The sequence below is a fragment of the Hylaeus anthracinus genome, unplaced genomic scaffold (genome assembly GCF_026225885.1).
Source record: "Hylaeus anthracinus isolate JK02 unplaced genomic scaffold, UHH_iyHylAnth1.0_haploid 11980, whole genome shotgun sequence".
Lineage (NCBI taxonomy): Eukaryota > Metazoa > Arthropoda > Insecta > Hymenoptera > Colletidae > Hylaeus > Hylaeus anthracinus.
This window is the reverse complement of record NW_026534328.1, coordinates 561,913-584,687: the sequence shown is the minus strand read 5'-3', so window position 1 is coordinate 584,687 and position 22,775 is coordinate 561,913. Positions and strand designations below refer to the sequence as shown.

The following is a 22,775-nucleotide window of genomic DNA, read 5'->3' as shown; positions in this document are numbered from 1 at the left end:
CGACATTTTTGCAAAGGAAATTGTTGTTCAGAATCGTCTCAGCTACCCCCCATTTCCGGCTCCTCCCCGACTTTTGAGACACCCTGTATATATAGTTACAAAATAACGAGTTTATATTACAATATCGGTTTTGGGAATCAAGTATACAATTATGTACGTACGTTACCGTTTGTCGGTCTTACAGTTTGGTTGTACCAGTTATCGGTTGTGATTCCAGGGCTCTGTTGCTGCAAGGATCTGTTTATCGGCAACTATCACTCGCGACACAGGAGTCTTCCTCATTGTGTCCGAATATTTTTGTTGCCGAAAATGCGGTATTCTTTCGTTTGTTTATTGTTATTATGTAATTTATGTAAATTTTTGGATTAATGTATATATCTTTAATAATGTTAATAAATGATTTATGATTGGAAAAAGTAACGAAGACGATTGCTTTTTTAATTACACTGGTGTCCGAATATTTCTGAGAGTCACTGTATATGTATTATATGGTCGAAGGTACTCTCTCGATGTCATGGACGAATAATATGTTTTCGTGAATGTAACATATAAACAATATGAAACACAAATTTTTGGATAGTTAAGATTGTTTGAAATGTACACACTTCTGCATGGATTGTACAAGTATCTTGTACAAAAAGATGAATATTTCATATTAATATTAGGACTTGACAATGCCGGGAAAACGGTAAGAATCATATACTGGCTATTTTTAGGTTAAATCTGTTAACGTAATGTTGTGTCCCAATGATCTTTCTTTTGCAGACATATTTGGAAGCGGCAAAAACGAAATTTACGAAAAATTACAAAGGTATGAACCCTAGCAAAATCACAACAACTGTTGGCCTAAATATTGGGAAAATTGATATTGCTGGTGTTCGATTTAACTTCTGGGATCTTGGTGGACAAGAAGAGCTACGATCCTTATGGGATAAAGTAAATGATAATTTTAATATTCTGTAATATTATACCTTCTACTTCTTTTTCTTCATGTTTATTAAAATTTATGATAAAAATTGCATTATTATGTTTAATATTTGTTTGTAAAACATAGATTCATTTATTTTCACAGTACTATGCAGAATCACATGCAGTAATTTATATTGTCGATTCTTCCGATCGTGACAAAATACCTGGGTCTAAGGAAACATTTGGTAAAGTATAAAACAACTATTACATTTTAAATTTACGTGATTCATTAATGGAAAATTTATATTTTATTACAGATAGAGTTATATCATCAGAACACCTGATAGGTGTGCCACTTTTAGTTCTAGCGAATAAGCAGGATGTGCCTGATTGTATGGGTGTTAGAGAAGTGAAACCAATTTTCAATCAAAATGCACATTTGATTGGTCGAAGAGACTGTATGGTGATGCCTGTTTCTGCTTTAAATGGGTATGTATATTCTTAGACAAAATTAAATAAAATAATTTAATTTCAAATGTATAAAATTTACATTCAAGTAACATGCTAAAAAAGTATATTGTTTTAATGATTTTGATGTATCTTAATATTATAAAACAAACTTGAAATAATTTCATTTGTATTTTTAGAATCTTTATTTAATTTATGTTTTGATTTAATATAACTGTTTTTATTAATTTCATACAAGAGATAATAGTTTCTTTGAATGCAAATAATATTTATTTATGATAAGTTCAGTTTTTAGTCATAAAACATTTATTTAAATTAATGAGATGGGCTATGGAGTATATGAAAATTATTTGTAACAGTTGCCTTAATTAACCATTCGTATAATATAAAAGGGATGGAGTAGACGAAGGCATTCACTGGCTTGTGGACTGTGTCAAGAGAAACAATGATGTTCGACCACCTCGTAATCAGAATGACAGTTGTCTGTCCTAACGAAACATTCCTACATTATTTTACAATATAAGTTATTTTGTGAACAGTATTTTAATGTATAAAATGAGTAAATTTACTTTAAAAACAACTACATTTTTACCAATAAATTTTGTTTCCTAAGCTGTACTAGTTAAATAATTTTTTAGGCAATGATTCCTACTTATAAGAAGAGAAACATGCTGGTACTGCATTGTCAACAATTTCATTATCTATTATAATTTATTTTATGTATAACTTAATTAAATTATTATTAACAATAATGATAATTACTATACAATGCAATTAATTCATAAACATTAATAATTTATCATCTTGTGTTATTTGGACCGTAATCGTAATTAATTCAGTTTAAATTTTTATGACAAATTCATTTAATACAACTATATAGTCTTCCACTTATTGTGGTAACATAACTTGTCTGTATTGCTGCTATCAAGGTAGTAACAGAGATAAGAGATAATGCCAACACCTTGCCACAGATTCTGTTATATTGGTGATAAAGTCTACAAAACTGGTAAAACAAGTGCATGCTGGATAATATATAGATTGTAATTTTAGAATTTAGTCTTTGTATTGAATTCATTGTTTGTTAAGATCTAGTGCATCATGTGGTCTTATTATGATTCTGATGATTGGAGTGTTCTACCACCAGAATTAAACAGAAGGTATCATAACAGTTCTAATTCTTTGTATGAAACAAGTCATAGTTTTCCAAATATAAATGAATCATATGTAATTATATCACTATTTTTTAACTAAAAGTGCCTAAAAGTTTCAGCATTTTTTATTCTGTTCATTATTTATTAAATGAACAGACGATTATTTTTTTTTTATGAAAAATGAATTTTAAAAATACACTTGTAAATTAAAAACTACAAGTATAATTTAAAAAAAAAATGATTCGTTTAATTATTTCGGATAATTTTGTAATGGTTATCCTGCAGACACAAGTAGATTTTACGAGTTTTAGGGAACAACAATTATAATATAAACGTTCAATATTTATACTTTTAAGCTTGAGATATATAAACGTATTCGTCATAAATAAATAATATGTTTTCATTACATATTTCGTGTATGTAGATTCTCAAAACTATCATATTTTACTGTGTTAGATTTCTACACTCGAAACTATACATAATATAGCATCATTAATAACTGTTCAAATAGTATTAGTACTATTATATAGCTAAAATGTAATTAGAAAATATCATGTAATTGCATGTATGTACATATTTCTTAAGATAATTGTTTGTGTTGCTGTGCTTTATAATAATTGTAATAGTTGGTGAATTATTTAATTTTTTTCTTTAAATATTTCACACGAATCGAATAGAAGAAGTATATTTGTATTACCACATATCAACGTATCGTGTATACATTATAGGTTACGCTATTATTATTTTTAACAATTGTGCAATGACACTCTGATCATGCGTGAATATTTCAACATAGATTTCCAAACTGTCTTATTTATAAAAAGAAAACCATTGCATCATTGAAAATATTTCAAAGAATTTATTTATCTTATCGCAATGGGAAACAAACGAATTGTACAATTATGCTTTTCTTTTTTACTGAATGAATTTCACGCTCTGTATACAAGTATCGGTATTTTTCATTACGTTATGCAAAAGTACAAATAAGAAATCGGTGATTATGGCTAGAAAGAAACGAAATAATTTAATATTCTAGAAAAAAATATTAATCAGTGGTTCTGTTCATCTATGTCAATAATTGTACGATACGTAGGATATAGAAATTGGTTACGAATGTTACGATAGATATATCGAAATGTCAGTACTATCAGGAACACCCATATTCCTTAATTTTTGCCGTTTAAGGGGAAAATTACTAGCACTGACAATCCCTTCTCCTCGATTTTGCAAAGGCGTTTGACAGAGCAACTATAATATTCTAACAACATGTTGTACGAATTACTATAAAATAACAATCTTCTATCAATAAGACAAGCTCGACAAGAAATATTAAATAAATTCCCAATTTAAAGATCAGACTACTCTTTATTAAATACATTTAATTTGGTTATGTGATTCTTATAAACGACAAGTAAACGATACAAGCGGTTACTGGCTGGATTTGTATAGTTTTCTATTAGTATATATTTGAAATGTAATTACAAATTATTCTTTTAGACCATACTGTAGTAAGAATAATGATTATTTCATTATTTTATGTGTTAGTAGTACATCTACATATGTATATAAGAATGACAACTAACTTGTATAAACTTTGTATTACTTGTAGGAATCTAAGTACTACTTTTGTTATCCTTTTCATAAGTGAAGTAATTTATGTATTCAATCAAAAGTCAAATATGCCTCTGTAGAATAATATATATGTATACTTATATGATTTATTTAAATGAACATGGGCAACGTGTGGAAACTACTGATATATATAGAATATAGGTATAGTTATGGATATATAAAAATATATATCCATAATTTATATTACATGTAAAATAATGAATAAGTTAATTTAACTTTCGTTTTTGCAAATGTATTTAATACATTCTAATTTTATAAAATTGATGACTACTGTTCAGATTTAGAAGTAGCACACAAATTGTTTATAAAACTTTGATAAATGTTATGTGTACACCACTAATTATAATTTTATAATGTATACTGTATATTTTCTATAGGGTGTCCAAAAATTAGTGTAAGAACCGGAAATAGGGGGTAGCTGAGACGATTCTGAACCACAATTTCCTTCGCAAGAATGTCAGATGTTGCTTCGTCTTTGAATTAACAACGATCAACCACCCACCAATCACAGCGCACGCTACTCGTGGCACCATACGACATTTTTGCAGAGGAAATTGTGGTTCAGAATCATCTCAGCTACCTTCAATTTCCGGTTCTTACACTAATTCTCGGACACCCTCTATATGTTAGTAATGGTTAACAGTTTTCTCATATTGTATGGTGCATGTTCTACTGTTTTCCACATTCCGAAGTACTAAGTGTACATAATTATTTATGGATATCATTTAACTAGAATGGGCAACATGTTTATTACATGCATTGAAATATTCAAAACGTAAAGAAATACAGGGTGTCCCAAAAATGTTATAACACCTTGAAAGGGGTGGTTCGGGAGGTGATTTGAAACAACTTGTTCTTTAGCGAAAATGTTGTCCGAGGCTTCGTTAAGGAGATATTAATAGAAAACCTCGATCAATCAGAGCGCTCGTACGCGAACAAGTGACTTGACGTACATCGAAAGACATTGACGCGGCCGCCTAGCGCGTAGCCTTCGCTAATATAACCATTCTAACGGTCTACGCGCGCTCTGATTGGTCGGGGTTTTCTGTTAATATCTCCTTAACGAAGCCTCGGACAACATTTTCGCTAAGGAAAAAGTTGTTTCATCAAATCAATTTTCGAACCACCCTTTTCAAGGAGTTATAACATTTTTGGGACACCCTGTATATTTAACCCATAAAAGCATCATTATTGAATACACAAGCTATTTCATTGTTGTCGTATTAAGACTTTATCGACAGAGTATTGTTATTTTATAGCGATTCATGTGATTTACCATGCATACGTTAAATGTTTTGGAATGTTAATTGTGTAATCGTCATTAACATAACATTTCCAGCGCTTGCGTCAAACACATTGGCGCGCAACACTGAGAAGTGGAAGGGGTAATCATCGGCTGGTGACTTTCCCCTTAAATGGCAAGAATCAATGAACTCTTGCGAACAACATCAGTGATAATATGTAGCCATCTTGACTTTTGGTGCGCGAATCCGCGGACTATCGAGGAGTGTGTCGCGCGATAGGCTAGTCGACTGTGAACAGTTTAACTATGCCTATGGTTTTTTCTCAAGTTGATTAGCCCTTCGTTGTGAATCAAAGTTTTGCACGGTACGTATTGTCGATCATATGAAAATCAAGCCTTGGAAGAGAGTTCCCGGAATGCAACGTGTATATACAAACCAATACAGGCTGATATACCCAGGCGCTGGATAGAGACTATGCAAAAGTGAGTGAGGGCGCACGACTCGCGCCCTGGGAGGCGAGGCATTTCTCGCCGTATTTGTCATATACGACTGCGTGTAAAAGGTGGGCGACACGACAACGGTGTACACGAGACGCGCCTTCGCATGTCCTTAAACGTCTCTTGATTTTCGGGGCTCGAGAGTTTCCTGAAAAACGACGACCTTGACTTTTGGTACTGTTTGACAGCTACAAACTAACCCTTGGTTCGATGCCCTTCAGTGCGGACGAATCCTTTATATAACCGGTTTACACATTTTACAATATGCTGCCGATTTCTACGAGCGTGCGGCCGCGACGCGTTTTTATAACACGTGAATTCGTGATCGAATGACATTAAAAAAAAGAACTAGGTAATATCCATTGCATGCATCGCAAACAGTTTTGATCGAGTGCTTAGATCTCGTTTGTGAGACCGGTTATTTTATGTGTTACCGCACGTTTCTGGTTGTGATGAAAAAGAAAAAATAAAGGAACGTTAAGTTCATACTCTCCGTTCGCTAATTGGAACTTATTTCGTTTTTCAGTTTTAACCTTCGTATTCTTACGTTTCGACCTTCTGGTTTGAGATCGTGTACGGAGTAATAATAAGAAAGTAAATTTACAAACAAAACATAACATATTTATGGACAATACTTATTATTGTAATTGTATAATGAGTTATAAACAAGAAAACTATAATAAATCATGGAAAACATTGAAGATTAAACGAAAATGTTTATAAACGTGATTAAATAAGATTGATTACTGATCAAAATAAATATGTCAAAGACTATTGATAGTATATGTAATAATATGGTGTAATAGATAATACAAATGGATTTCTTTTGTATTAGATAGTTTTCTTGCTAATCTAACTGTTACAAAATATTGCTGTGGAGGTTATATTATCATGTGAAAAATGTAGAACATTCAAAAGATAGAATTACTTTTTTTATTCATTTTCTTTAATTTATAATGTTTTTGTCAATTTATTATAGTTTTTTCTCTTTATAATTTATTATGCATAACAATAACTCAAATATTGTGTACAAATCTACAACTTATGTTTTATTTATAGGCTTACTTTCTTGCTATTATTCCAAACGTGATTTCAAACTACAAGGTTGATGTGTAATAAGATAAAGACTTCTTTAGATTGAAAAAGTTTGTTTAGTGATATACTATTTTTCATTGTGTGATTTAAAAGTGAACAACAAACTTGGTTACAACTTCATATTAAGTCAAACATAATATCTTTCAAACAGCTTTGTTCAGAATTTGACTTCTTTTAATTATGGAAGAAAAATAGAGAATTGTAATTTAATATTTGGTTTCTTTTTACACAAAAACCTTTTTTGTTTTTATCACCAATAATGTTTATCACCAAATTTAACAAAATTTGATGTTTACATAATAAAAATATTTATATTGATAGTGGCAATTTATGTCAGATGGAGAACATTAACTTAATTTTATTTAATTTACATTATGAAAATAGTTCTATAAGATTCTTAGAAATAACTTCTTAGAATGTTCCATAACATTACCTCACCTTTTCCCAATAGGAAGCAAACAGTCTATGTTCTGTATTCATCTACACTACGTTCATATTACCGAAGCTTATCACGTACAATTGAAAACTACGCTGAGAAACCATGAATGCTTCAGAACATGGGTAACATATTATTTTTACCATTAAAGACATTTTTAAAGAACAATAATGATTAATAGCAGTAACTATCATTATTATAATTGTTGTACAAACATTTAATATATTTCTCTTTTAATATTTAATTAATTTTAGAAAAGTTATTGCTATTACAGTTTGATTAAAGAAACAGTTTGTTGTCACTGCAATGACAAAAAATATATTATTTTATTAGTTATTTATGTATAGTATTACGTAAAATATTGCTTATTCGTTCCTAAATAAGAAAAAAACAATTAAAGTCAGATCACAGGTGTCATTGCACAACAAAGCAAATGGTATGTAAATAGTTTGTGTGTATAAAATAGCATGGGTGTGTACGTTGCAGGTTTAACCCAGCCTTTAACATGGCCTCCATAAAACAAGCTTTTAATGAAGCAGTGGAAAGAGGTAAGTGTAATATTTATAAGACAGTGATTATTTTTATTAATTCCTATGATATGGAATATTCCCTGCTTGCTATCATTAATTTGCATACAGATATTTTGTAGGCATTATCACATTATCATTATAACATTATCATTATATTTATTTTACCCTTTAAGTTTTTTTTTACGGAATTCTTTGCATTGTTTAACTATCTAATTTATATTTTAATTAAATAGATTGGCATCAGTAATGGTACCAATATAAAATAATATATATCTATATCTATGACATAGTATAAGAATGAATACATTAATTCACTTGTAATTCTAGTTGTACATCAAACATCATTTAAATGTAACGTAGTAATGTTTAATGTAAATACTTACTATAATTATTATATATATGTTCTAATGTTTGAAATATATCAGTAATCACATTGGGTATTTCTATTATAAACTTATATCGAATATTAAAATGTATTAGTATTTATTAACATCCAAAAATGAAAGTTACGTGTATGGCTATTATGTTTATTTTATACAGTTACAGTACATTGAATATATCTTTTAATGTTATACTGTTAATAATTTAAAAATTATGCTGTATTACTTATTACCTATGTAGATTATTGTTACTTCATTTATACTGCTGTCTGCTGTCCTCATTAAATTTAGATTTTATTGTGATTATTATTTCATAGCTTCAGCACTTACTTCATTAAACCTTACTAACACTAAAATTGATAACATGTTTGTAATTTAAAAGTTTCAACAGTTAGAATGCCTGCTCCAACACGATTGAGGGATCTCATCAGACAAATAAGGGCTGCACGGACAGCAGCAGAAGAAAGGACAGTTGTTAATAAAGAATGTGCATATATCCGCTCAACATTTAGAGAAGAAGACAGTGTATGGAGATGTCGCAATATTGCAAAGCTCTTGTATATTCATATGCTTGGGTTTGTATTTGATTGTTTTTTTTACTATATCCAATCATGTATCTATCGTCATATTCCTATAAAAAAATAAATGTTTATTAATGTTCTAGATATCCAGCCCATTTCGGCCAACTAGAATGTTTAAAACTTATTGCTTCTCCAAGGTTTACAGACAAACGAATTGGTTACCTAGGTGCAATGTTACTTTTAGATGAACGGCAAGATGTTCACCTTTTAATTACAAATTGTTTAAAAAAGTGAGGTTTTTGTAATACTACCATAATATTAACGCATTTCAAGTATAGAAGAAGATAATAATTTTATATCTTTATCTTTTACAGTGATTTAAACAGTTCAACACAATTTGTTATTGGTTTAGCATTATGTACTTTAGGTGCAATTGCATCACCAGAAATGGCAAGAGATTTAGCATCTGAAGTTGAAAGGCTGATGAAATCGCCAAATGCATATATACGGAAAAAAGCAGCCCTTTGTGCGTTTAGAATTATTAGACGTGTACCAGAATTGATGGAAATGTTTCTGCCTGCTACTCGCAGCTTGATCACAGAAAAGAACCATGGTGTATTAATTACAGGTGTTACACTTATCACAGAAATGTGTGAAAACAGTGTCGATACATTGAATCATTTTAAGAAGGTAAGCTTTATATATTTTATTAACAAAAATAGGGGTATTAGTATGAATACAAAGAACAGTAGAGTATTTAGATGTCTTGAACATTATTAAAAAGTTTTGCATCATTGCATCAAAGAAGATTTTGTTTATTAAACACAATTTATGCTCTTTGATGTTGTTTTTCTAGTCGACTAGTCGCAGTCTAGATTGTAGTAGCATTAATACCTACCAGAACATTGAATTAGTAGCATTAGTAAAAAATTATCTTCACATTCAGTAAACTAAAATTACTACAGAATAATTATAGAAAGGAATGTAGTCTATAATTTTATGTAAATTCAATGAATGGTGATAATCTAACAAATAAATGGAACAATATATTATTTTCCATTAATAATTACATACTTAATGCTAATAAAAAATTATGGAAAATCTTAACTATTTAATTTGGGATATGTGAGATAAATATAATATCGAACCTTTTAATTATTTTTCTGCTTATAATAATACACATAATATAAGTATGGTTTTGTCTTCTTTAGGAATGCGGCCATCGAGAGGTAAAATCCATACAAGCATCCTTTATACTTTTGCATGTTATGCTTATTATGGACTTCATTCTTTTCTTTTAATTTATATAATCTTTTCATTCTAATTATTGAATTGCTTGTGTTAGTAAATTGCTTGATTAGAGTTTCTAAACTTATGTAAAATGAAAATATGTGCATGTAGTTTAAAGATATAGTGTAATGTAAACCATTTCTAGGAAATATGACTGAATCATTGTTATTATACCTTTATAATTATTTTAATTTTGATAATCGAATACATTGTCAGTATCGACTACATTGTCAGTTACATTTTTAGTACAAAAATTGTCTATAAGCATTGAGTTGGTTGAAGTTAGCATTAGGTACTCATATACTTTCTTAATATTTAATGTAGTCTTCATTCTAGACACATTATAATAAGATTAAAAATGTGTTCAACTGCATATATTAAACTCGTAGTATTACTTTTTTTTATTTGCCAAATACATATGACATATGTTAATAAGCTGCATGAAATTAACAAAACAAAAAATAAATTTTCAGATAAATGTACCTTCTTTTTGCTGCAATTATGTAATTATATTCATCAATTATATTGTTTGTAATATTATACATATTTGAGCATATTTTTAATTTTATAAAGTATAGTTGTTGATAGTTTTTTTCTAGAAAATTGTGTTATTAATTGTATTTTTCTTTCTTATTTAGCAGTTTATATTTCATTCCAAAAATATCAAAATATATTTTTTTCTGTCTTTGTATTTAGTATTAGGTATTACTTGTTCGTAAACTAAACAAGATTTTTACCAATATGACGAATATGCAAAGACACTATGTTAAACTTTTTTATTATTATGTTTTCAGATTTCTTCGTTTAACTCTTTTTGTGTAAATTAAGATTAATAATTTACTCAATAATAACAAACTCATTTTTCTAGATTGTGCCAAATCTCGTGAGGATTCTCAAGAATTTGATACTGGCTGGGTATTCCCCAGAACACGATGTGTCTGGAGTGTCTGATCCTTTCCTTCAAGTGAAGATATTACGTCTTTTGCGAATTTTGGGACGTAACGATATCGATGCGTCCGAAGCAATGAATGATATACTTGCACAGGTTGCTACTAATACTGAAACTAGCAAAAATGTCGGCAACACAATATTATACGAAACTGTATTATCTATTATGGACATAAAGTCGGAAAGTGGACTTAGAGTGCTGGCGGTAAACATACTAGGCCGATTTTTATTAAACAATGATAAAAATATCCGATATGTTGCTTTGAACACATTACTGAAGACAGTTTATGTAGACACAAGTGCAGTACAAAGACATCGTTCAACGATCCTGGTAATGTCTCGATATTGTCTATGTATTCTTTAATATTTAAACATACGCTATGCAGTCAGACCTTGATAAGTTGAAGCTGAAGGAAAATGATAAATGCTTCAAATTACAACTATAGCTTTATTAATATTTTAAGTTGAATATTTTTTTTTTTACTGTTGTTAAGTTTAAAGTCGTTCCAGTTTCAGAAAGGTGATTATTAGTATTAGCGTAACTGATTAGTAAAGTTGCTTGTTTAGAACTTCGAGTTAACTACTATTTATTTCTTAAATTATAGAGGTTCAACTGTCCTAAATTTAATATCTTTGTTTTTTTTTAGGAATGTCTGAAAGATCCAGATGTGTCGATTAGAAGACGAGCAATGGAACTCAGTTTTGCACTAGTAAATTCTAATAATATTAGAAACATGATGAAGGAATTATTACTTTTCTTGGAACGCGCTGATCCAGAATTTAAAGCTCAATGCAGCAGCAATATAGTAATGTCTGCAGAGAGATTCGCGCCAAACAAACGTTGGCATCTCGAAACATTATTTAAAGTTCTTGTTGCTGTATGTAATTTATTTTACTCCTCCATATCATTCCTTCCTTTGTACTTTCATTCGTAATACTGTTCATAAATATTTGTTTGTTTTTCAGGCTGGTAATTATGTCCGAGATGATGTAGTAGCATGTACTATCCAGTTAATTTCGGAAACACAGTCACAGCAAGGTTATGCTGTTACTGCGCTGTGGAAAGCACTAGAAAAAGATACATTTGATAAACAACCTTTAGCCCAAGTAGCAACATGGTGTATTGGCGAATATGGAGACTTGTTATTGTATGCACCACCATCAGAAGATATAGATGCTCCAGTCAATGTATGTTATTTACATATGTATATATATTAGTATATAGTATATAGTACACACATGTGTATATATATACACATATACATGTATTTATGCCACACTAATGAAGATGACTAGGTGATCTGTTTCGAATGAGATGCTTTATATAACTTTTCTCTTTTCGTTATTAGCTGACAGAAGATGAAGTTATCGATGTCTATCAGAGGTTATTATGGAGTCCACAGAATACAGTTGTTACAAAACAGTATACCTTGTTGTCTCTCACAAAACTTAGTACAAGATTCCAAAAAGGAAACGAGTAAGTATCGCCCAATAGTTTGATTATTATCTTTTTTTATTGCTTCTTTTATTGGGGTAAATAATGTCTTTACGTTATAGAAAAATTCGTCAAATAATTGATACGTTTGGGAGCAATTTACATATTGAATTGCAGCAACGAGGTATTGAGTTTTCACAGTTGTTCAGAAAATATGATCACTTACGACCCGCATTGCTCGAAAGAATGCCTCCTATGGAAACAGCGAGACCACAGGCTAATGGCATTATTGGTTTGGTAAATGGTGAACCAGAACCAGAAGAAGAAAAATCAACAATTCTGGAAGCGAGTACACCGCCATCTGATTCAGTAAGCTTGCAGTAACATAAAATGTATATATATAATTTTGATTTGAAGTGTGAAAATATAATCTTTTTTGCCTTTTCTAGAGTGCACTTCTAGATTTGCTTGGAACTACAGACTTAGGAATGACTTCTACAGTACCAAATAAAAACTCACCCACTAATTCGACGGCTGTAGTAAACAATAATGACCTCTTGGATTTACTTGGTAGTTTGGATTTAAGTGCACCTACGTCTACATCTCCACTGCCACAGACACAAACGCCAACACAAGTATTCAGTCCTACTAACACAACCAACTTTTTAGTGGACAGTTTACTTAATTCATCATCAATTCAAAATGGTCTGTATGACCTAACGAAATATATATTCACCTTTCACTTTGGGTGATGGAGTATGCATGATATTTTATTTTGTAATTTTAGACACACCTACCATGGTTGTATTAGACAAAGCAGGACTTAAAATAACCTTCAAATTAGAAAGAGCACCAGATATTACTGATCTATTAATTATACATATGTCAGCTCAGAATTCTGGGAGTGTTATATTAACTGATTTTCTGTTTCAAGCGGCAGTTCCTAAGGTAGAACCTCTTAATATTTACATTCGTATAAATTACAAATAGCGACAGATTTAATTTTCTAATTTGCAGACATTCCAACTACAAATGTTGTCTCCGTCGAGCACAGTCATTCCTCCTTCCGGACAAGTTACACAAACACTGAAAATTGCAAATATGAACAAAGTAAGTTTCTATGAAATTGTGTATTGAATAATTTAATACTGGTGCTATTTTGGCATTCGTCACTTAATTTTTTATAATATAGGTACCTCTAAGAATGAGATTACGTATCTCATATACTGGACCAGCAGGACCAATCTTGGAACAAGCTGAAGTAAATAATTTTCCTCCCTTATCACAGTGACAACATATATTATGGAAGACAATTGTACATATGCCTGTCTAAATAAGTAATTGAGTCTGAAATAGACTGAAACCCAATCTCATGTTTTCATCGGGTAAAAAGAAACATATTGGTAGAAACACATTTAAGATAAATCTTTCCGATTGATTAAACCGATATTTCTTCATACATAGCACGAATTTGATAAGGTACAAGTTCGTAACGAATTTTAATGTTTTTTTAAACATTCATAAAGGTACTTTTCTGCTCACGAGCCATATTTTAAACTTGTGAAACATACAAACATATATCAATTTCTCATATGTACAATTTATGTAAGTATGTTTCAGTGTGGAAAGTATTTTAATATTTTTTCTAGACACAATAGGATGATGAAATATTTTTTGAATTTTTAGACAACAGCGCAATACATACTTATTTTTTGTATTTTTAAACAAATATTGTTGGCGAATTGGTTGATCGTATCATTGATTATACAAGGTGTCTACGCTAAAGTGTGACAGTCGGGATATTTCAATAACTATTAATGATACGAAAAAATTTAAAAGATATGATTTATTTTATTATATATATATACGATAGTGCTTTCCAATACGAATTTATTAAACTTTATTGTGTTCACCCGATTTTAATAATTTTCAAGATATGACTCTTAGAAATTTACTAATTTTCTGCGGAGACATCTTGGCTTGAGTGGTAAGTTATAAAAGCGGTCCTATTGTTGCGGTGTTTGACTCTGGTTGTTGAAACCGATAGCAAGAGTCTACGTCCGGAACGGCAGGTCTGAAAAGTAGGAAACATGAAAAATATTGTCCATCGCGGTCTACGTTTGAGGATGAGGTAAACTTAAAAATCGGGTGAATACATTAAAGTTTAATAAATTCGTATTGGAAAGCACTATCGCATGACCCAACAAAAAATAAATCATATCTTTTAAATTAATAACATAAAATAATTTTAATTTGCGCCACAATAGAGATCCCATTTTATCCTGCAATTTACATGTAAACAATTTTTTATATCATCAATAGTTATTGAAATATCGCGACTGTCACACTTTAGCGTGGACATCCTGTATAAGTACGTAAATAATTTAAATTAACGCTTGTTGAGCAGATGGTATGATATTCATTTTGAAGTCTTTCAGAATTAGTAGAATTTATTACTAGAATGAAGTTGACAAATTTCAATGCAAAGAAAGGAATGTAAAATTTCTCTTGTACTATGCTGCATGCATGTGAGACATATAAATATTTTCTCTAATTGAATATAGAAACATAGAACAATAATATTATATGCAACACTTATTTGATCTGTTGAATTTGTAATCTTTCGAGCTCCTGATTTAGCGTACCATTTCTTGTGTAGGATAGTTCAAAAAGTGAATATAAAAAATATACAGGACAGAGAATATTAAATTCAGAGTTTATGAAATTGCTCGAATATGTTGATGAAAGGCGTTTGCCACTAAAATGTTGCTGCCCAATTACCAACGACAAGCACTTAAATCTTGCAGTAATAATTGATCTTTTCTACCTATATTTGTAAGTATTAAATGAACGCGATTGCCTTGTAAATACTTAAATAATTGCAATGACATTGAAGTGACTTAATTCATATGAAGAGTGTAAAATAGGGTTCTTTACTATATCTGTTTACGATACAATGTTCGTGTCAATAATTAGTAGAAAAACTGCTTGTTTCACAAAAAATTGTTTTGATCAAGAAGGGCGGAATACATAAATGCATATACATGTAGCATGTACGTTTGCTATACCCTGTATTTACGTCTGTTGTGGATGGTGTTTATACAGTTTCAAATGCATTCTGAATATACGATGTCATTATAGGGCTGAATTCTTATTTTTTACAAGCATATACGTTTACTGAATCACACATTAAATAAAATTTTTTCTTTTGTCATAAAATATTCTCATATAAATTGTATACATAAGAGTACCTAAAATCATTAAAATGTAATTTTATATTGCAATATAAAATTACTTCAAATCATTTTGAATATTTCATTTCAACTATTGCCATAAAGAATATTAAGGAAAAATTGCGATTCGTTACTGTTATTTCATAATAAAAATTGAAATTGTGATTGAGTAACGTATACATTAAGAAACACACATAAATATTTGTCGTGAATTGGTACGAGTTTAAATAAAACTTACGGTACAGTAAAGTATTTTACATTCCTTTTTATTATAGGACTTATTGGGATATGTAAAATGTAATGTTAAGTTTGAGGAAACTTCATTGGAATTTGTATAATTTAGCAAATTTAAAGGTTGTATGAGTAAACAACCTTCATTTCAAAACAGTATCATATCTTTTTATACATGTTATATCACAATTTATGTAAAGTAAATATTTGACAAGGAATGTACGTTTAAATCATACGAAAGATACGCAAAAAAGATGCGTAAAATGTAGCAATAGCCATCCTACTTGCAAGTATTCTTTTCTCAGATTTTATGTAAATGAATTTATGGTACAGTTGTACTTAATTGTATTTAATTTACCTTATTGTAATAATATTATATGAAACGCATAGTTTTTTAAGCGCGATTAGGTTTAATACGAAAAAAATTTAGTATTTTGGCTGAATAAGTGGAGAAATGTGTTTTATTATGTTTTTCCTGAATTTCTCTTAAGATCATAAATATCATAACATACCAGTAAGTATATTATCAGTATAATTGTATGCATTTTAGCTCCGTCCCTTATATGTTGTGCGCTATGAATGCGGAGGTGTATAATTCTAGAACAGGTGGGTGTGTTTCTGAGTGGCCTTGTCCTAAAGTCTGTGACACAGTGTCAGCCCTTCGGTGGGGTGTACTCTGCCTACTTGTTCTCAATATTATATTAGTTTTATAAATATGAATATATATAAATCAACTGTGAAGATATTGAATAATGATACAAATACTGTATATATACTTTCTAGAGAATCAAGGTGTGAAAATAAACTGTATTTTTATTCCATTAATCTTTCAGAATATTATCATTAATACATAAGTAGTCAACGATATTGGACAATTTTTCGGTAATATGTTCATTCGTAAGAAGACAAACAATGAGTATAATAAAAAAAGGAAACGAAGACAAAAATGTTATGTACTATGTTGTAATTAAAAATTTTCCATACATTAATTACACATTATGTATATTATCTTATTCCAAATATTTTTTTATAATAATTATTCTTTATGCGTGAAGCTTACTGCTGTTGAGCATCAATAGCAGTATTACAACCAACTTGATTAAACAATCTATCTTTAATTATTTGTGCCATTAAACCGTGAATAATTTCGATGGTAGTTTTACAACTATCTCTTGTTGCTTTAATTAATTTTTCTACTGTACTTCGATCATGAGGATCTGTACCACCCAAAATGAATCCCCTCCCAAGTGCAACTTCGGATTGTTCTAATTTATCTGATAAATCGAATATTTGTCCAGTAGTGTAATCTGCATTTGTTAAAAGGCTAGAGGAACTTAAAGTGTTCACCCAATATTTATTCCATAAAGAGTCTAGCAATCGTCTGTCCAATGATGATTTGAAATAAGATACTTCTAAGGAGTAATATTGTTTGCAGTGAACACCAAAATCCTCAATTTTATTCAATGGAATTGTTTGATATTCTGATGGTTCCTCATTGGGTGGTTTATATCCCTGTAAATATTAGATACTGATGGTGAAGTTTAAGAAACACTGCTTCAAATGGTGAATAATATACATTACCTTTGGATAAGTTCTAAATGCACCTAAACAAACTTTGCCAGCAGAAATCGTTCTTACAGGATCAATGACAATGGCCACGAAAGGTTCTTGAAAATTTTGATTGAGCATTTGAGTAGACACATCAATGCCTGATAACCAACATCCATAGCCTGGATGACTATGATACCATCCAATAGCATTTTCTTGTCTCCCAACCTTAATGAGCAATATCATATATATTTAATTACAGACATATTTTTAATTGATATATGTTTAATTATAAATATGTACACCCACATTAATGATATGAATAACATAGTAAGGAAATATATGTAAATAAGACAATTAATAATTGAGACTATAATGACGAAATTGTTACAATTATTAATCTGAATACAGTTTAAAATACCTGTTTAGCTGCATCTACATATGCTGACATATATTCATAAGCTTGCGCTTGAGCATTTACTCTCGTTTCTGTGCCTTCTACAGGTAATGCAAAAGAATCCATGACAATCATTGTGTTTGCTGCTACTTTCCCAAGAAGAAGACCCATCACTTCTAAAGTTCCTCCAGAACGAGCATGCATAACCATTTTTAATAATGCCAATGCAGAGATCTTTATATCTTTGAAGAAATGATGGCTAAAAAAATGAATATGACTGATGTTAGAAAAATACTTTAATTCAACAAGAATTAACATGTCAAAAAATATAAATGACGTACTCCTTTTCCCATGGCTTTGCAGCCAATATGTCCTGTTGCTCTTTACGATCATATCTATAGATTTCATCTACAGTACTGATTGTTTCAATATTATTTGACATTTCCCATGTTTTCTGAGCAACAGTACTTTGATCCAAAGAAGTACTCGCCATGCTAATATCTTTTTGTTCCAATTCAGATTCTAGGCTAAATTAAAAAATATGAGTAAAATTAGTTGAAAGAATAGAAATTAAATTCGTACGCGTTCAAACGTTTAATTATTTGTTACGAATATATAAGGTCTTATAAAAATACGTGTATTGAATTATACTACGTATACGTAAACTGATTTTCACTATACATTTAATTAAATATAAAAATGTTTATCGTAACACTTGTCAATTATAAAAGATACAATGAAATTCAATTATTATATCTGCTATATTAAGTATCAATTAATTTCTAAATAGAGTTATAAAACAACAATGAAATGTCAAATCACCAAATAAGAAGATTTTCATATCATTCAAAATTAAGACATTACACTGTCAATATATTGTGAAAGAAATGCTACTAGTACTATGTTAATTATATTTCACAAGTTTTTACCTACAGAACTAACGCAGAAATTAAAAATATTTTGAAATCATACTTCTATTATACTACTTATTACTGACCATTACTGACTGTTATTTTACTTTACTGATCTTGTATCAATTTGTACTAGACCAGGGCCAACTTGTCCCAACCATCCCAACTTCTACTGACCCGAGCTATATCTATTATTTGTACGACAGATTCGTCACTGCATTTGGCAATTTTCATGGATGCGTTTCGTTTCACGTGTTACGCTATCACATGAACTTAGCTTTATTACATGTAGCGCCACAATGCGGCGCCACAATACCTTGAACACTACCAGATGTAGTATCACAGCCGACTCTAGTACTACTTACTAGCCATGCTGAGAAACGTAGCAACACCGCTGAAGTCTAGATCGAGAGTCCTATTTTCCAATATGAGAGTCTTGTGCTATAGAAAACTATACTACTGTATGTACACCATTTGTTATTAATTATGTAAAAGTGGGATATAAATATTATGACTATAGTAAGTAAAAGTAGCTTAAAAGTATATTAATATCTGTAAATGTAGTATAAATTTGATGAACTCTGAAAGTAGTTTGACGTATGATGCATTAAACTTGAAATATTTACAGTGGTTTGAAGAAAATATAAGAGATATTTTAAATTAATACAAACGTGAAATAGACAAAATTGTTGGTACGAAGCACAAAGAGGTTAAGTGAACACGTGGAAGAGATGAAGGGAAGCTACCCAAGGAAAGAATTGTGCAGTTAATTACAAGAGTATGTTACAGGTAAATTCCCTCACCACCCTAGGGGTATTCCCATGGTGCGTTACCTTGGTTAATCATAATCGGAAATTGCAAAATAATGAATATCTGATTGAATGTTAATATATGTCAATTTATATAAAATATGTGTATGATTTTCAGATTTTACAAATTGGGACTTCAAGTTAGCATCATTAATTATGGCTTCCATTATGGCATATATATGACTGAATACGATCATTACTTCTTCTGTAGGAACAGAAAGGCCTCCTCTTTGTAAGCTATCAAAATATTTGTCACCAATAGTTTTACCTTTATCTTCCACAACTAATAATTTATATATATTACAATTTAATTTTTTAGCAATAGAATGGGACCCATAACCAGATATGTAAATTTTAATGGAATCATCAACAACACAAGTCACAACAACATACAATTCAGTTTCAAAGATTCCCAGGAAACAAGTTACATCAATGGAAAGATCATGAAGATTATTATCGTTATCACAAATTTCAAATCTATTTTTGCCGATTTCTTAAATATATGTTTTAATCTAATATTTTTCTCTGCATGAACTACTTCATTGTATGAAACATGATAATTACAACCAAATAAAAGTCTATAGTTTCCAAATCGTTTCTCTAATTATTTAGTTCAAGATTTTCCTGCTAAAAGATAAGATACGTCAAAAGTTTGAAAACAGCACTCTATGAGTAGTAAAAGAACTCTAGTACTTTGATGTAAAGCTTTGAAAGTATCTAATGTTAAATGACCGTCTATTTCCAAATTTTTCCAAAAATCTAAACATGTTAAAAATTTCTTTAAATATTTATATCTAAAATCCTTAATATTCAAAATCGGTTTACAAAATTCGTTTCTTTTCTGTTACCTTTAACACTACTTGTATTATTCACAATGTACCACCAATTGCGAAATATTTCTAAAAAATGGGCAGTATCTGTATAATTAAAATCTTCCATAACTGCGATTGTTGAATGATGGAAAATATTATTTACTAGAAAAACTTTTTACCTATCAAAATGATTAGGAAACAATGATTTATAATTTAATTTATAAGCTTTCATAATAATTAAATATTTTTCAAAATCGTAAACTGTACGTAAATGGTTAAATTTACCTAATCTTTGTTCATTTGTATAAAAGTTGGGGAAAATAAAAGTTTTATCTAAATTTTTTAAATTTAACCAGTTATTTCTTATATTTTTCATTATATGAACAAAGTCAAAAGAAAGAAAAATAGTTTGATGAAAAGGCCGGTAGAGGGAGACATAGTAGTTGAGAGGCCGGGAGTAGAGATGGGCAAAACCCTAGGCTTCGAATAAATCTGAAATCTTCGGACTTACTACTTGCTGGGTTTGAACGATGGAGTGTGAGTAGTGATAGGTATAAATTTCCACGGTCTCGGTGCTGATGCTGGTGCTGGTACTGACCCTGGGGCTGGTGCTGACGCTGGTGCTGGTGCTGATGCAGGCGTTGAAAGTCTATTCGCGATGATTCGCGGTATCATAAATCGAAACGATAGATATTTGAAATAAAGAAATTCCGCCTTTCAAGCCGAGGGAATTAATTAAATTGGATTTTACTTCGCGAACGCGTAAAATAGAATTGGGAGAATAATTGGAATTAGCTATTTATTAATTTTTTGACACTATTTATTATTAAGACCCGCGCACGGTCTTTTATTATAGCAAATACAAAGTAATTACAATTTTGAATATGGAGTTAATAATACCTTGAACAGAACAATTACTCTGCGTACAGACAATTCTTGAACAATTAACTGAACTAACTCGCAACTACAATAATTAGGTTCGTAACAGTTTCAGACAACTACTATTCTTAATAATTCCGGACAACTACTATCGACTCGCAACAACTAACTATGCTTCGGTTCTTAATGATTCCGGACAACGACTATGAACTCGTAAGAACTAACTAGATTACTCTTGAACAACTAACGACAACTACAATATTTCGGTTCTTAATGATTTCGGACAACTAGCCCGAGTCCCTGAATTGCGGGCGTACTTATACCCCTAATTCGGGACCTTTGGTCCGAAGGTAGGAGGAAAAAATCATACCACGTGATTATTAAAAATTTCATGGGTGGTGGTTGATTTCTTTCCATGGCGTTAGCAATAACATCTTGCCCGAAATCATTCCTAGATGTTTAGTCTACGCCTTATCGGTTTTTGGTGACTGACATCAATGATAGCCACTGCCGACGGTTCCTTTGCTGATGCTACGCTTAAATTCGGCGAAAAGGTGCAGGGTCTTATTTGATCTGGCCACCCACCGGTGGGTGGTAACGAGTACCGAGAATCGTACGGGACCTGTAGCTGTGTCTTAACATATACGAGGACGGTTGTACTTTCGTACTTCGCGGTAAAGCAACCGAATCCGCGTTTTACGATAGTGAATAAGCCGCGATCGTACCGTGGTCGTATCAGGGGCTCATAATGTAGCAAGAAGTAGATCACTCACTCCGCACCCGTAGCTGTTATCGCTTAGGTTCTCTCTTCCTTACTAAACGCCTCTCAGTCTAAGGTATAGGGTGACGTTCAAATATATAAATACTAAATCTGTCTTCGGCTCATTATAAGGAAAAAATATATCCGTGGTTTGGACGGTCGATATGCAAACGTCACAGTAGTATGTATTTATATTCAAATTAGGAGCGGAATTCAAATGGATTAACGCATTGTATCAACGAACCATCACTACCATTGTTAAACCATTCAACGTGGGTGATCGAGAATGGGAAAGTCGAAAATCAGGAGAGAAAAGGGAACGTTCACTGAAAATACTTGAGAGATTCATTATAGGCCGTCTCAAATCGCCGTTTCCGTTAAACCTCGATGCATTTCTTTAGAGTTCAGGTCGAGTTAGTTTTTGTTCCATCTCGCAAGATCTTTGAAAATAACATACTCTCGGTAATCTCCATCGATTTTGGATCCACCTCCGAGTCGGGTGGAGGTGGAAGTTGCGCGGCCATGTTTGTACAAGGTTACATGTAAAGAGGGAAAGCGGGGAGGTCCAGAGAGCAGTAGCGTCCCTTAAGGAAATTTATTATCCTCTTGAAGAAAGTCACCGGAAACGCGAGCCGAGGTACAGCGAGAGTCTGTTAGGC

The 22,775-nt window shown here is 30.9% G+C and overlaps 3 protein-coding genes and 1 long non-coding RNA gene across 18 annotated transcripts; 3 read left to right on the top strand and 1 right to left on the bottom strand.

Moving 5' to 3' along the window:
- The first annotated feature begins 357 nt into the window (after positions 1-357).
- LOC128897143 (ADP-ribosylation factor-related protein 1) lies at positions 358-1,995 on the top strand. 2 transcript variants are annotated; one of them, XM_054160863.1, is made up of 5 exons: positions 358-688; positions 766-936; positions 1,073-1,154; positions 1,227-1,398; positions 1,737-1,995. In XM_054160863.1, the coding sequence occupies exons 1-5, from the start codon at positions 596-598 to the stop codon at positions 1,747-1,749; spliced, it is 531 nt and encodes a 176-aa protein (XP_054016838.1). In that variant the 5' UTR covers positions 358-595; the 3' UTR covers positions 1,750-1,995. The 2 variants fall into 2 exon arrangements, with proteins under 2 accessions (XP_054016838.1, XP_054016837.1); XM_054160862.1 differs by having other exon boundaries at positions 359-688; positions 1,770-1,995.
- Positions 1,996-5,606: 3,611 nt separating this feature from the next.
- Positions 5,607-15,118, top strand: LOC128897124 (AP-1 complex subunit gamma-1). 11 transcript variants are annotated; one of them, XM_054160808.1, is made up of 17 exons: positions 6,011-6,253; positions 6,428-7,088; positions 7,448-7,557; positions 7,919-7,980; positions 8,725-8,917; positions 9,007-9,153; positions 9,238-9,553; positions 10,075-10,092; positions 11,022-11,432; positions 11,749-11,979; positions 12,068-12,289; positions 12,451-12,578; positions 12,659-12,905; positions 12,986-13,241; positions 13,324-13,484; positions 13,554-13,646; positions 13,729-15,118. In XM_054160808.1, the coding sequence occupies exons 3-17, from the start codon at positions 7,538-7,540 to the stop codon at positions 13,825-13,827; spliced, it is 2,604 nt and encodes an 867-aa protein (XP_054016783.1). In that variant the 5' UTR covers positions 6,011-6,253; positions 6,428-7,088; positions 7,448-7,537; the 3' UTR covers positions 13,828-15,118. The 11 variants fall into 11 exon arrangements, with proteins under 11 accessions (XP_054016786.1, XP_054016780.1, XP_054016781.1 ...); XM_054160811.1 differs by lacking the exons at positions 6,011-6,253; positions 6,428-7,088 and adding an exon at positions 5,607-5,886 and having other exon boundaries at positions 8,734-8,917; XM_054160805.1 differs by lacking the exons at positions 6,011-6,253; positions 6,428-7,088 and adding an exon at positions 5,607-5,886.
- Positions 15,119-16,795: 1,677 nt separating this feature from the next.
- Positions 16,796-19,104, bottom strand: LOC128897138 (COP9 signalosome complex subunit 5). Of its 4 annotated transcripts, none has more exons than XM_054160852.1 (5): positions 18,943-19,104; positions 18,287-18,472; positions 17,970-18,204; positions 17,582-17,776; positions 16,796-17,512 (listed from the first exon to the last, which is right to left on the bottom strand). In XM_054160852.1, exons 2-5 carry the CDS (start codon positions 18,436-18,438, stop codon positions 17,057-17,059), a joined length of 1,038 nt encoding a protein of 345 aa, XP_054016827.1. In that variant the 5' UTR covers positions 18,439-18,472; positions 18,943-19,104; the 3' UTR covers positions 16,796-17,056. The 4 variants fall into 4 exon arrangements, with proteins under 4 accessions (XP_054016827.1, XP_054016826.1, XP_054016828.1 ...); XM_054160851.1 differs by having other exon boundaries at positions 18,875-19,086; XM_054160853.1 differs by having other exon boundaries at positions 18,879-19,086.
- Positions 19,105-19,497: 393 nt separating this feature from the next.
- Positions 19,498-20,145, top strand: LOC128897149 (uncharacterized). Its single transcript, XR_008462216.1, has 3 exons — positions 19,498-19,645; positions 19,784-19,897; positions 19,985-20,145. It is a non-coding gene; the product is annotated as an uncharacterized LOC128897149 (long non-coding RNA).
- The last annotated feature ends 2,630 nt before the right edge of the window (positions 20,146-22,775 follow it).